This window comes from Haliotis asinina, chromosome 1 (assembly GCF_037392515.1).
Source record: "Haliotis asinina isolate JCU_RB_2024 chromosome 1, JCU_Hal_asi_v2, whole genome shotgun sequence".
Taxonomy (NCBI): domain Eukaryota; kingdom Metazoa; phylum Mollusca; class Gastropoda; order Lepetellida; family Haliotidae; genus Haliotis; species Haliotis asinina.
Genome location: NC_090280.1, coordinates 84,629,455 through 84,644,944, shown reverse-complemented (window position 1 = coordinate 84,644,944; position 15,490 = coordinate 84,629,455). Strand labels below are relative to the sequence as shown.

Genomic DNA, 15,490 nt, shown 5'->3' with positions numbered 1-15,490 from the left:
TTGGAAACGTAAGGATCTCATAACATTCGGTATTGTCATTACTCTGGTAGTCATCACAATGATTACCCTAGGGATAGTATATAGACCCTGGTTCGCCAAAACGTTGAGACTTGGTAGACACTGTCAAACCACTCCAGACTTAGAGATGGTGCCAACTGGCGTTGACCGAGCGTATAGCTTCGGAAGAGAGCAATTACCCTCTGCACCATTGCTATCAGGAAGAACGACGGAGGGACCGGTGAATGGCATCCTACCGTCGGCGGTAGGGTCGTTGTACCCAGGTCTGGACGCTACGCAGACACAACGAACCTAGACACGTGTGGACGACATCCAGACAGAATCTATGGACAAAGACACAACGCAAAGCAGAATCCACTGACGATCCACGACTCGCACAACGAATCATCGGAAGATCCAGGAACTGATCAGCCGATTGTGCATCCTGTTGAAGAGACGTATTTGGATTATTCCAAGGAATAATCCTCTGTGGATGGTGGCGAGTGTAACAAAGTTAAGCCTGGCCCAAGTAATTTTCACGATGCAGTCGGTCACACAGATCGGCCAGTGGTCAAATACAGAAACATGAAGTCTGACAGGCTTGTGTGACAAGTTCACCCCAGGGCCACCGCAACGGGACCCACAGTGACCATAAATGTCTGTAGGAAAGACTTCAAAACCATCAACTTGTTTGTGTACAGTTTACAGACAAGATTTCAAAGCCATAAACTTGTTTGTGTGCAGAGTTTACTAAGAGTCAACAGCTCGTTAAAGGGTATTAATTACCAACATCAATCACGTTGATGGACAAGTTGACACTAGTAGTTTTAATGACCACTGACCGATATGTGACCCGCCAACAGAGGGCTATGGATAAAAGCCCCCCTGACTGAGGGCCAGACAGAACTGAGCTTCTCTGCGTCCTAACAAGACGTACAGGTCGGTTCGCCGGTCTGACCAGTACCTTGACCATATGGACTGGTAGCTTGTTGTATATACTGCTTATATATCTCATGTAACCAATAAAATCGCTGCTGTTGAGGAAACCACCCCTGGCGTTCGTCATTTGGTCGAAAACCTGGAAAACCTGACTAAGAGACTCGTGTAGTGTTACACGAGGGGAAGGCGTTCCTGAACCTGACTAAGAGACTCTTGTAGTGTTACACAACAGAGGGCACTAGTGCAGATGATCAACTGCCAGTGTGTAGACTCAAGGAAAAGGACAACAAACTGAGTCATCACTACTGACCTCTAGCATTGTGTTTCTAGGACAAGTGATCCAGGTTGTACTACATCAGGGCTCCAGAGAAGCAACTGGATGTCTTCCACAAATTTCTGTGTTGCCTTATGTTGCCGTAAGCAATTGGGAAAACAACCAATCTGAAAGGTGTGGATATTGAGAAGAATGAGTTGCGACAGAAAGACATCTTTTATGGCTAGAGTACATCAGCCATAATGAAGGAATCTCACAAGCATGCAAAAGTGAATGTGTTTCAAGAAAATGCCAAGGAGGCATACATCAGTTGTGGCAAGTACCTCCAAAAGAAGTTGAAACTTGAAGACAGGCTATTAGAGGCAGCTTCAGCCACTGATAAAGTGTCAAGTGAAAGGAAATAGCAACAGGCAATTACTTCTTGTGTTCATGGATGAAATCTACAAGAAACCATGGCAATGTATGAGGTATATGGTGACTCTGATAGATTCAAATGGCCATGGAAACTTGTATTTCAGAATTTGAAAAATTTGTAACAAAACTAAGAACCTTAATATGACACTTCCAGAATCAGTGCTAGCTTTCCGTCTGCTTGACGGGTCAGGGTTAGAACACAGAGATCGATAGTTCTCACAGGTGTTGATTACAATGATTTGAGAACTCTCTTCAAACAGTTGTCTTTATCTGTAAGAAAATTCTGATGGGAACAATCAAGGCCATTAAAAGGCATAATATCAATTTCAGGCAAGCTGTAAGGGATAATAAGTCTTTAATGCATCCATAGGAAGCTAAGGTGAGTGCATATGCCCAAGTGTATATAAAACAGGCGAAAAATATTGTAGCAGATGTGCAAAAATTGTTACTTTAACATACATAGGAAGTGGTACTGACCTCTCATTTCTTTTACTATTCACAATCTCTTGCAGGTTGTTCACACATGCATACGCACGGGCACACTCACACACAGCCTCACACTGACCAGACAGTCAGGAGTCCTGCACAAAGATCTTGATCAGGTGGTCAGGTGTGGCAGGGAACTGGGTCACTGGGCACTGGCCATGATGTTTCACATAACCATGGATACATGGGTAGCAAAACACATATCTGGAAATAGAAATAAAAACAACTGAACTGACCCTTGAGAATTTGAAAAGGGATAAATTTCACTGAAATTACATTTTATCATTTCTAAGACAATAAAAGAAATTACACTGACATTACCCACCCTGATACAGACAAGGCCGTGTCGTTGGTTCGGGCTCTTCCACAGATTGGGCACACAAAGGGAGATAACCCCCTACCATCCACACTGCGATCACCCTAAAACCGCAAAATCAGATCAGTAAGGGACCATCCATAAATTTATACAAACCTGTAGAGGTTATGAATTCTTTGAAGAATGTCCTCCTTGGGGTACATATATAGCATTAAAATGTCCATTTAAAAATGCCTACGACAGTTGTAACAATATTGAATAAATATTTTAAATATTTTTTTGTCTTGTGAGACCACCCCTACATGGCCCCCACCCGGGCCCCTTAACAGCCAAGAGCAGGCAACTCTCGCCGTGTACCTCATACCTCACTTTTCATGCTGAGATTGTCAGACAGAATGTGGGGAGGCGGGTGGCCGTACCCCAAGGAGGACATTCTTCAAAGAATTCATAACCTCTACAGGTTTGTATAATTCTTTTTCAGAAGAAGTCCTCCTTGGGGTACATATATAGCATAAGACAGACTCCCAACGAACTTGAGTCGGGAGCGGCATTCTGTCTGCTGATGTGTACCCTACACACACTCTCATACACTGCCGAAGCTGCGAGAGATAGAGAAATACACTTACCCAATCACCAAGCCGCTGATGTCAATCAGGCGGGGGCGTGGCAACATAGGGCCGAAAGAGCCAATCGACAATAACCCAGCAAAGGTGATGGACATATGACCACACCTCATGCCATTCACTGTAAATATTCCCCCAAACCAGCGAAGTAGTGCCGGGAATAACAGTGCAAGGGTAAATATGAGCGTATGTCGACGCTAATAGTGAAAAAACCGTCTATAGGTAGTTTCTCTTTGTGTGTTTTTTTTTTTTATATATAAAAACACCACCACCAGGGGATATCCGTCACCAATATAACAAGAAATGTTTCGTGAAAAACCCACCACCAGGAACATTTCATGATAAACAAAGTCGAGATCTCAGACGCCCATTCAGCTAGGGGAATCACGACTCTGCCCACTGGTGAGAACTGTATGGCCAAACCGAGCACGTTCCCGTGAATGTTTGTCCAGTTGGTAGTGACGGATAAACGTGCTCGGTCGGCTCCAAATAGCCGCAGAGCAGATCTCCTCAATGGGCAGAGCCGCGGCATAAGCCTGTGACGTAGCCACTGCCCTAACAGAATGAGCCTTTAACCCATTAGGGATAGGTAACCCTTTATGAGTATATGCCATACAAATGGCAGAGACAAGCCACCTAGATATGGTTTGCTTGTTCGCCGGCAGACCAGCTCTTCCCCCGCCATAACAACAAAACAACTGGTTATCTTTTCGGATATCAGCAGTTCGTTTGATATAAGCCCTAAGGGTCTTACGGACATCTAAGACGTGAGCACGTCGAAGAGAGGTACCGGGCGAGGGAGGCTGCATGAGCTTAGGGAGCTCGATAGGCGCTGTAACATGAAAAGCGCCTGCGATCTTAGGACGGTAAGAATCCGGCAGTCTAATACTGACCCTGTCTTTGTGAAAGACGGTCAAAGCAGGATCCGCTGACATTGCATGAATGTCACCTACCCGCCTGCCAGACGTTACCGCCACAAGAAAGGCAGCCTTCCACGTTAACAGCTGGAGAGAAAGCCCAAGAGAGCACCGTCAACAGGAATATGGAATGCCGAAATGGCCGTGGAATAGCCCCGGATAGTAGAGGGGGCTAGGCCTGACTCTAACCGGGACTGCAAAAATTCCAGTACTTCAACTAGAGTTGAAGAAAAGGGATCAAGAATCCCCCTGTTGACACACCAGCGCGCATAACAGGCCCATCTATCCTCATATTGAACGTTTGTCGAATCCCACCGCGAAGCCAGAATTGTGTCTGCAACTGGTGCAGAAATTCCGCTCGCTTGGAGGCGATTCCTGACAGTGGCCAGGCCACCCACTGAATCCTGGGATTCGGGTGTGGCGCTCCGTTCTGGGATAGTAAGTCCGGTCGAAAGGGTAAAAGGACAGGAGGCAATCATCATTACCGGAAACCAGCTTTGAGACGACCAAAGAGGAGCAAGAAGCACTAACAGTCGAGCTGGTTGGGTGGCAAGCTGCGAGAGGACCCTGGGAATCAGCGGCAGAGGTGGGAACGCCCACAATACCCTGTCCGTCCAATTGAGCTGGAAAGCGTCCTGAGCGATGGCTCTCGGATCCGGTATCCGAGAACAAAACACCGGAATCTGGTTCGTCCCCCCAGAGGCAAACAGATCCACCTGGAACGATCCGAACAACCGGGAGATAATCCCGAATATCTCCCGATGCAACATCCACTCGTGAGGAGCTAGGACACGTCGAGAGAGCGCGTCTGCTCGAACATTGTCCACCCCGGGGAGATACACGGGACGCACCCGAACATTGAACCGGTCGCACCACTGTAGAAAGTGCCACGCCTCCTCTAGGAGGGACGGAGAAACCGTACCGCCCTGTTTCAGGATATAGGTCATTGCCGTCTGGTTGTCCATCTCTAGACGTACCACACAGCCTCGAACCGTCTCCCGAAAGTGTTGGAACACTAGCCGGACAGCTCTCAATTCGAGCACATTGATGTGCAGGTGCGTTTCGAGCCGTAACCATAGGCCCGAAACTGAATGGGCGCCCAGCACGCCACCCCACCCTGTGAGGGAAGCGTCCGTCTGAATTGAAAGGGTTGGTGAGGGAGCGTCCAGGGGTAACCCCCTGGATAGATTCCCTACCACTGTCCACCACCGTAAATGAGGAAGGAGCCACTCCGGAGTGAGGAGAATCATCTCGTAACTCCTGCCGTGGGACCACATTCGCGCCAAGGCGTACTGAATGGGTCACATCCTCAACCGCGCCCTCCAAACAACGTCCACCATCGCTGCCATGTTGCCTAGCAACTGGAGCCAAACCCGAGCCGAAGCCGAGGGGGACTCGAGGAATTGCATAACAACTCTCTGAACTTTGGAGATCCGATCCGGCGACAGGGAGACTATGCCTCTCGCCGTGTCGAACCGTGCGCCTAAGAAGATCAGATCCTGTGTAGGAACTAGGTCTGACTTCTTGAGATTGATAATCCAGCCCAACCTGGTGAGAATACACATTATGGCGAATGTTGCGTCTCGACTCAAGTGAGCGGCAAGTGCTTGTATAAGCCAATCGTCCAGGTACGGGTGACAACACCTGCCCTGTGACCTGGCCACTTGCTCTGGGATTAACATAAGCTTGGTGAATACCCTCGGAGCCGTAGCAATGCCGAAGGGAAGCACCCGAAACTGATAGCATACCCCGTCGAAGGAGAACCGCAGGTACTTCCTGAACTCGGGATGCATCGGAACATGCAGGTACGCATCCTTGAGGTCGATGGACGTAAGCCAGTCGCCTCTTTCTACAGATGAGATCACTGACCGTAGTGTCTCCATCTTGAATGACGGTACCTGCAGCATAGTGTTCAGCCGTTTGAGATTGAGAATCGGTCTGAACCCTCCGTCCTTTTTGGTGACCAAGAAATAAGTGGAGTAAAATCCCTCTTGTTCCTGGCCCCCTGGAACCACCTCGATGGCCGCCTTGTCCAGTAAAGACTGAACCTCGGCGCGGAGAACCTCGGCTTTCTCCGGAACTACCGGCACAGGAGTGTGCCGAATTCCGGAAAAGGGAGGCGGGTCTCTCTTCCATAGTGGTAAGTGGCCGTCCCTGAGTGTGGATAGGACCCAGGGGTTGGAGGTTACCTTTTCCCAATCCGACAGGAAGTGGGAAAGGCGGCCACCCACAGGAAGGTTTGGCAGAAGGCAATGAATGCCCGACGTCGGCAGTGCTCCGACTGCTTGATTCGGGTTCACTTGCAAGGGCTCCGGAGGATGACTCACTGGGAAGCCGGGGCCGACTTCCCTTTCCTCGGAAAAGGATGCTGGGGCGCCGCAGCCTTGCCCTTGCCCCTACCCTTACCCTTACCCTTCCGCGCCTGCAAGGGCTGTGCCCACTTAGCAGAGTCCTTGGCCGGAGCCGAAGGATAAGCGGAGGAAAGCACCGGGGGACGCGCACGAGAAGTGTGAGGCTGTTCTAACAAGGGTTTAGACTCCTTGAATGTAGACACAGCCTCCGCGGCCTCCCGGACTACTGATGCCGCTCCCGGGAAGAGAGTAGATCCCATCCGGAATGGCAGTGAAAGTAGCGCTTGTTGAGTGGCCGGCGAATACCGTGCCACGGACAGCCACAGTCTACGGAGGCCCATAACTGCAGACATCATCTGACACGCCGAGGACCTGATCGAGTCCCGCGCCAGATGTGACTGCACCTCCGTAAGCTGTTGAGCGAGCGTAGGGGAAACACACTCCTCCTCAACACCGCCGCCATCAACAAGCCGACACTGCAATACCGAAGTATATGCTGCGTGTATTGTGACTTTAAGGCATTGAGCTGCATTTCGGTACTGCTCCTCAAACGACCTATAAGCCGATTTGAGGGCAGTAACGTTAGAGGTGAACGGAGGCAGGCGGCGTCCTTGCTTAGCCGAAGCTAAGGAGCTGCCAGAGGAACCCCCCAGGGCGACCGATGCATAGATACAGTCGTCGACCACTGGAGGGTTATACAAGTCAAGATCACCCATAAGGTAACATCGGTCTAGCTCCGGCAAATCGAAGCGTGACCGCGCTCCCGTTAAAAGAGGGTTAATCACTTCTGACAATATAGAAGGGAGGATGCGCAACCGAGAATCCACCACATTGGCTGGGGCAAAAGCCTCACCCGGCAGTCGGAATTCCTTGGGGTCAGGTGTCGCCGAAGCAACCACGACCTGCGGCAGGACAGAAGCGATACGCTCCCGTACCTGCCTCAGCTAGGCGCCGAGCGAAAACGAAAACTCACTCGGCCCACCCCGGTCCTCCCCCTCCTCCATTATCTCCTCGGCGCGATCCCCCATGAGTGACACCTCAGATCTGTCATCTAAGGATAGCTCCGGGGGATCGGTCGAGGGAACATCCGAAAGAGAGAGAGGCCCGAGCAGAGCCGAGCGGCCCGACGCCATAGACCCGACGCCCGAGACTGAATCTGGGTGGCGGATCGCCGGCAACGCTCCCAACATAGGTATGGTCCCATGACCAACACTGGCAACCTCGGAGTGGCTGGCAACCGACTCTAAAGTCGGTTCCTGCGCACCCTTAATGGAAGTCCCCTGACGGAGACCGGACATCGCGTCCGAAATCAGGGTATGCACCGACGCCATTTGCTGCTGTAACAAAGACGAAAGTAAATCAAATGTTAACGGTTGCGAGGGTTCAGTGGGAGGTGCTCCGGAGGTAGAAGCCACCGCTGGAGGTGGAGCCAAAGTACCCTTCGCTGGTTTTGCCGTATCCCCCCCCAAGACTGAAGCCGAAGACGCCTTCTTAATATCTTTTTTGGTTTTTTTTTAAGGCGGCTCCCGAGCCCAAATATCCCCCCCCCCCGCCTGGATCAAAGATCTATAAAAGATCAAGTCTGCATGACGGGATTTTTGAGCCCTGGGGGAAAAGTCCTGACATACGGTGCATCCTTGCTCGTCGTGAGCTTCCTCCGCCAAGCAACGCAGGCACAGAATATGCTTATCCCTCGGGGGGAGTTTTGCGTTACAAGTAGCACACCCCTTGAACTGGAAAAAACCGAACCGTGCTATGATTAATAGCAAGGCCCGTTAATCCAATAAACACATGAGTATTTAACAGAAACAATAATACTCACTGGCGATATTTAACCGTTAAATAATAAGAAAGCTATTTATGAAAACATACAATAGCATATAAGGATTTCTTTATCATGGAAAAGAAAGGTAGAAAACCATACAAATATCCGGTTTGTATTTAAAACCACCTAAAAGAATAGGCAGAAGAAATAACCACCAGGTACGTGCCGCCCGCCATCTTGTCAGCCACATGGCTGAAGACCACGGTAGCCACGGAAAGTTACAACATTTCATGAATGAAAAAGAGTGAAATATGCATTCCTAATACCGCCCGTGCGTTAAAAAGGAACCATACATACAGTTTTCGTAGCTTTCTCACTCATTTCTCTTCAATTCGTAGGTTCTCTAAATATGAGAGCTTGCTGATGGACGACTGTCCTCAATGATGACAGCATGAAAAGTGAGGTATGAGGTACACGGCGAGAGTTGCCTGCTCTTGGCTGTTAAGGGGCCCGGGTGGGGGCCCTGTAGGGGTGGTCTCACAAGACAAAAACGAGTTTTTTGTTTTGTAAAATATTTATTCAATATTGTTACAACTGTCGTAGGCATTTTTAAATGGACATTTTAATGCTATATATGTACCCCAAGGAGGACTTCTGAAAAAGAATATGAATAGGGGGTGTAATGATGATTTTATGGAGAAGCATGTATAGAGTAAAATTATGAATAGGAGATGCATGCATAAACTGAATGCCCCTACTCTTGCATGTCATGCACAATATCAACGACACCCCCCTTCCCATAATATTTTGACCTTATTTTTTAAAACATAATTTTGTACAAAACTGACGACCCACTAGTAACTATGTACAAAATTCATGACCCAGAATAATATAGGTGACACCCCCATCCCAACCAAAAACAACCCCCAAAAACATATTAATTATGAATGATCTTCAATACATCATAAACAGATGAATTTCTTACATAATGAACAAAAACTTGATTTCTATCAGTGTTCGTTGTTATTATTAATTCCCCTAACCTGAAAGTTATATTAAATCTTTATTATGTTTTGTAAGGGGATATGAGTGTGTGAGTGAGTTTAGTTTTACGCAACACTCAGCAATATTCCAGACATATCGTGGCTGTAAATATCAAGTCTGGACAAGATAATCAAGTGATAAACAGCATGGGTATTGATCCAAACAACTTGGATACAATGACAAGTGTCCAAGCCTGACCACCAGATCCCTTTAGTCGCCTACTATGACATGCATGGGATGTGAAAAACCAATTATGACACAGATCTTCACAGGTACACACAGGGACACACAGCATTACTCACCCCAGGAGGATCAGGAATGGGCATCGCTGTGAGGGAGGCAGCTTTACTGTCACTTGCATACCACCAGTCCAGGAACTGTAAGAAAAACATTCCCACCGACAACCCCGACGACAACACCATCGCTGTTGCTCCTCCACCCATCTTCATCGCCAGAATCAGCTTCCCAAACAGACTGGAACAAAGTGATAGCCAGCCATTAATCAAACTGCTGAATATCATCACTGCTTTTGATAACTGGACAAAACCTATTTAGCCCCTCAAGTCGTTATGCTCATTCACCTGCAGATGACATAAGATCCTGGGGGTAGCCTAGTGGTTAAAGCATTTGCTAGTCATGCTGAAGACCTGTGTTCGATTCTCCACATGGCCGCAATGTGTGAAGCCTATTTCTGGTGTCATCCACTGTGACAGTTCTTGGTAATCTACTTTTTTTACTGCGGCTGACAATGCTGTCAGTTCTATTACCCAACAAACTTTCTATTTCATCTACCAAACTTCTTTCTACTTCTGATATATTTGAAATTTCGGAGTTTTTATTATATCTGCTGCTGTCCCATCAATAGTCATTCATGTCTATCTAACATGAGTCACTGTTATGTTGCATTAAATTTGAAGTTTATGAATTTTTCAAAAATCTTCTGTTTCACGATTAGAAACAATTAAAAAAGATTTGAATCATGACTATCGAACATGAATCTCTCATTCTCGCATATCATCTGCTCCTGAGATAACCTATAATACAATTTGGACATGCATAGTAATCACAAAAATGACCCCGTCCAAACAATGCTTACATTGACATTTTCCAAGAAAGAAATTTCACAATTAGTTTTGACATTCACTGTAAATCATTAACAGTGGTCACATTAGCACAGAAAAATGCGTTTTTCATGCAAAAGAATAATAAAACCATCCAATAAAATACTTTGCGCATGTTTTGGATACATAGATTCAGATCTATATTATTCTTAAAAGTACCTTAAAACTGCAACATATAGACAAACAATAAATTTTAACATGATTCAGGATTGTACTGAAAATTTCACACACAAAAGATTTGGACTACATATTTATAATTTTATTTCTGTATGCACTTGTACAAAACCTACCGCGACCACTGATTAATGATAGCAAGTGCACTATCGCTAACAAATCAAGTGTGACGGAAGGGCATGCAGGTAAGAATTTAACTGTGCCGTTCTGATTTTAGACGTGCAAATGGCATGATAACACAAATAATATTGATAACTGATTAATGATCCACAGCTCATGTAATGACATTTTAGGAAGCAAGATAATGGTCAGCATCACCATCCCCAACACTGAAACATATGTACTCTCTAAGGTTGCAAAGGGGACACAAAGGTTTTACAGGGTCACAGAAAATTTTTCAACACGAGGAGTATGTATGCCTTATTTTTTTTCAATGTAAAAGTATTGGGAAATGTTAGAGTACTGAATGGAATTTAATGGCATGAAAGTAATATCATGTTTCGTTTCATATATGTACCACAACATTGCTATTCTTGTGTAAACAGGTCAATAAACAATGAAGCAATACTTTTTCGGATAAACATGTTCGTAAATGATTCTAAGACCGTAAACCATTGCTGTGGTGCACAACTGCTACGTCATATCTGTACAAACGCCGATATAGTCCTTATCTGGTTTGTGGGTTAAAGTCATGTGGGGACAAATAACCTTGATGTTATAATACCCTCATTTTCAGGAACATCACCTTTTCAAAAAGAAAACAGAATCCTTCGACCTGCAACTAGACCTACCTAGCCTTGCTCCAGTCGGTGGTGACTTTCCCCACACTCCCATCAAGGTCAAATTCATCAAGGTGTTGCAGACGAGTGCCAGACAGGTGTAGGAAGGGGGAATGCCATGCCCCTTTACCCAGCATGTAGCTCACCTGGTACAGCAAGCATGTTCCTTCCCAGGTCATATGAACATATGGATACATCGACAGGAATGCCCTGATAACCTGGCCACCAGGCCTTCTAATCTGGAAGAAAATATGTGAGTAAATGATATTCTGACATCAAAACAGGTCTGCAAGCTGTCTGTAACTGAATCTAAAACAGTCAAACCAGAGGTTGATAGCATGAGTGACCTGTATAGATATCGGGTAAGAATACAGTTTCCAGCCACCAATACCTGTGTGTTTTGGTTGTGACATTCCATCCCGTGAGTAAGTGAGCGAGTGAGTGAGTGCCTTCAGAACTAACTCACCAGAAGCAAACTGCGATCTTTTAATGTTTCCCAATCTGTTATGCTGTTGTTTTATACCAGTCTCATTCAAAGTATACTCACTTTTTCTTCTCAGTGCTGGTTTGAATCTTTTTCAGTCAAAAACAAATCAAAACTTAAAAAAATTGTGAATACAGCAAGTAAAATAGCCAGGGTCACTTTCAATATGTTTTGACTTGTTTTTGAGCATCAAGTACTTTCAATGTCTGAAAATCAATGATGACCCGACACATTTTCTAAATCAAGAGTACCAATCGCCAAGACTAAAAGAGCTTGAACATCTTTTGTACGTCAAAGTACTGCAATTTTAAACAAATGCTGATTGTCCAGTTATCATCTTATTCATTAATTTTTCTTTTTTTTAAGCATATATCTCTTTTATGTTTTTAGCAGTTTCATATTTTATAATTGTTAATGCTGTTATTCACTTGTTTATTTTCTCTCAAGTTCTGTGTTACAAAACAAATTCTTTTAAGGTAATCAAGTTTTGTCTTTGTGTCTAAGTGTCTAAATAAGTTTAGTTTTACACCACTTACAGTCACATTAAAGCAATATTGGGGTTCCACACGTTGTAATCATGTGGGGAATCGAACCCAGGTCTTCAGCATGACTTGTGAACCACAGGCAAACTGTAGTGCAAATGGGGTTGCACAGCATAGAGAATATGAGAAGTCTTGTTATATGTGAGCGAAGCGAGCAAAGTTTGGCAACGTACCTCCCTTGGTTCAGAAATATTTTTCATGTCAAAATAGATTATCGCCACCATCAAAGGTACACTCCCATTTCCTCACTTGGTTGTGCCCTACCCCATGTTTTATAAATACTCACGTGAGATATGTTTTATTTAACACTTTAAACGCCACTCGTAGTATTCAGATCGTTCTTCGCCTCCATTACCCCTACCAGCTTCCGGTTGAACAAAGTGATGAAACAAGAATAAGCAGAAATTTAAGAGAAATACCATATTGCTTAATTTTATCACGAACCTGTTGGGCTTTATTTGTCCTATCTGTCGTCGGTATTGTCAGATTTTCGTAACATTTATTCTACATAAAAACACTTCTGGCGTAATGGGTGAATGAAGCAAGGGAGGTAACTGTAAGTATTCCATATGGAATAATACCCACCTTTCCTTCACTCTGTTGAACTGGAAGCTGGAAGGGGGAATGGAGGCAAAGCACGGTCTGATATATGAGCTGCTTTTAAAATGTTGCTTAAAAATATTTCCCGTGAGCAATCGTTCAACATGGGGTTGAAAATGTGCGAGCACAACCAAGTGAAGAAATGGGTGTATACCTTTGATGGTGGCGATATTTTAATTTGGCATGAAAAATATTTCTTGAACCGAAGCGAGGAAAGTACATTGCTAACCTTTGAAAATGACCAGTCTTCTTCGCTCGCATGTAATTTTCTCTATGCCGTGCAAACCCATTTGCGCAACAGTTTGCCTGTGTGTGATTCTGTGAACACACAACCCCCCACCCCACCCCCTTCAGTGAGCACTGATGATGGTCTGGATACGAATCCCTCACGGAACACCTATGTAGCTTTTTTAACTCGTCAGCTGTGAACTGGAGTACACACCTGAGATCGCCTATCAGTTCCATACTTGTGACGCAGATCTTCAAACAGCTGGTCTAGCTTAGTCTTGATGTATGGCACTGCAACCTGAAATACAGTGAACAGTAGGCTACAAACATTTTCCCTTTCAGAATTGTGGGGTTTATTGAGCATGTTGACTATTTGCATGGAAATGTAAGTTGGAGAATGTTGCCAGCAAAGCAATAAAAAATGTGTAGTCACTGACTTGGCTGAGACATCATTAGTTCCCAGTTGCTATTCCCAGTTCCCAGATCACTTGTTAGTCTGGTCCAGACCCGAATATTTACAGACTGCCAGCATATAGCTGGAACCAACTAACCAAACAACCTTGAAACATAGACTATCTGACTGAGAGCATTTGCTGAACTGGATACAGTGAGTGAGTGAGTGAGTGAGTGAGTGAGTGAGTGAGTGGGTGGGTGGGTGGGTGGGTGAGTGAGTGAGTGAGTGAGTGAGTGAGTGAGTGAGTGTAGTTTTACGCTGCATTCAGCAATATTCCAGCCATATTCCAGCGTTCTGTACATAATCAAGTCTGGACCCGACCATCCAGTGACCAACAACGTGAGCATCAATCTGCGCAATTGGGACATGTGTCAACAAAGTCAGTGAGTCTGACCACCCGATCCTGTTAGTCGCCTCTTACAACATGCATAGTTGCATTGTCTCCTTTTAATGCAAGCATTAGGGTTGGTGGAGGCCTAGTCTGCCCCAGACCTTCACTGGTCGAAATGGATTCAAATTTAAGAAATCTTCTTGACTTTTTGTTAAACTATATACAAACAAATAGTGAACATTTTCTTAGTATACGTGAAAAAATATTGTGTCCCAAATTAAATACATGGCATGCAGTATGTTGTATTCTCTGTAATGCATATCAGAAAACATTTACTCGCCTCTTATGACAAGCAATGGTTGCTGAAGATCAGCTTTAACATGGATCTTCATAGGTAGTTTTACAAAGAATGAGTGTGGTTAAACAGTATTCCAGCAATATCATGTAAGTTCATGTGGGCTGAAAGCCTGTTGACAAAACAAGGGCAAACTGACAAACTATGATAATAGGCTGCTGGCTTGCCAAAGGGACATAACTCTGCACAGCTAATTGTTTAACACGGTTAAAAACAGAATATCATGGCATAATGCAGGTCTCAGACAGTGTTGACAAACCTGGAAACATAACCAGGGCAAACAGAAAAGAACCCATAATGAAAAGCTTCTGGTTTGACAAAGGGAGATAACTCAGTACAGCTGACTGAAGCACCCTCCATGTCTTAATCTGTTTCATGATGTGCAGAGCACAAACCTCATCTGCTAGTGATTATAAATGTAAAGAACTGTTTGTATTATTTTCTAAGCCGATATCTGTAAGTACTGCGAAAATAGGAAACGCCAGTATACCTAGTAACTTAGTTATCAAAGACTTTTTACTTACCAGTAAGAAGACGGAGAGCCAGTGATGTCTGTGGGACAATTTACTAGATGGGTCGGTAGATGGAACACGCTTCAAGTCATAGAAGTTCTCAGCAAAAGATCCATCTGCAGATCAGTTTTGTATTAAAATATAATTAAAAAAAAATGTGACACACGTCTGGTAGTCATGTTTAACTGATGAAAATGTACTTCCTCACACAAGAATTTCACCTATGTGATGGTGGTCAATGCACTGCATCAAACAATTTGGAAGTTGATATCAGGAACATCTGTATATTGACACAGCTAAATGACAAAGACAGCAAGTTTGACCTCATTTTGTTCACCCCTTTTGAGTATGACTTACATTACTACAACCAATGGAAGTATTTTCAACATTGTTCAAACTAGCTGTGTATGCAATGACTAATAGGGTTTAACCAACTCATTAATAGATCCCAACTGACTTTAAAACAAAGCTATATATCAGTATGACACACAAATACTCACTGTATTTCTGTAGATGGTAATGCTGAATAATGAAGTCTAAGAAAGCGTACATTTCATCATAATTTCTTAAGAGCCAACCAAACAACGCAGGACGATTTTCTGCAGCTACCTACAATTAAAAAATGTAACAAGATTGTACAAGAGCATGAACACACAATGGATGAAGAAACACTGATGTTGAAATGTTGTGTCACATTTTCCTTAGATCAAAAACTTATAAGAATTGAGATTCAATTTTAGTTTCTTTTTCCTATTGACTGTAGTTGCCTTGGTACACAATGCTG

General features: G+C 44.7%; 1 protein-coding gene across 1 annotated transcript in view; it reads right to left on the bottom strand.

The window, feature by feature from the left end:
- Window positions 1–1,873: 1,873 nt before the first annotated feature.
- The window catches only part of LOC137298474 (peroxisome assembly protein 12-like), a 15,602-nt gene continuing 1,985 nt past the window's right edge, over window positions 1,874–15,490 (bottom strand). The window contains exons 2-8 of the mRNA XM_067830757.1: window positions 15,207–15,315; window positions 14,719–14,822; window positions 13,269–13,352; window positions 11,213–11,439; window positions 9,429–9,600; window positions 2,436–2,530; window positions 1,874–2,314 (exon numbers count right to left, since the gene is read on the bottom strand). Of these exons, the coding sequence (XP_067686858.1) occupies window positions 2,197–2,314; window positions 2,436–2,530; window positions 9,429–9,600; window positions 11,213–11,439; window positions 13,269–13,352; window positions 14,719–14,822; window positions 15,207–15,315 (909 nt within the window). The 3' untranslated portion in view covers window positions 1,874–2,196. The remainder of the gene's footprint in view (window positions 2,315–2,435; window positions 2,531–9,428; window positions 9,601–11,212; window positions 11,440–13,268; window positions 13,353–14,718; window positions 14,823–15,206; window positions 15,316–15,490) is intronic.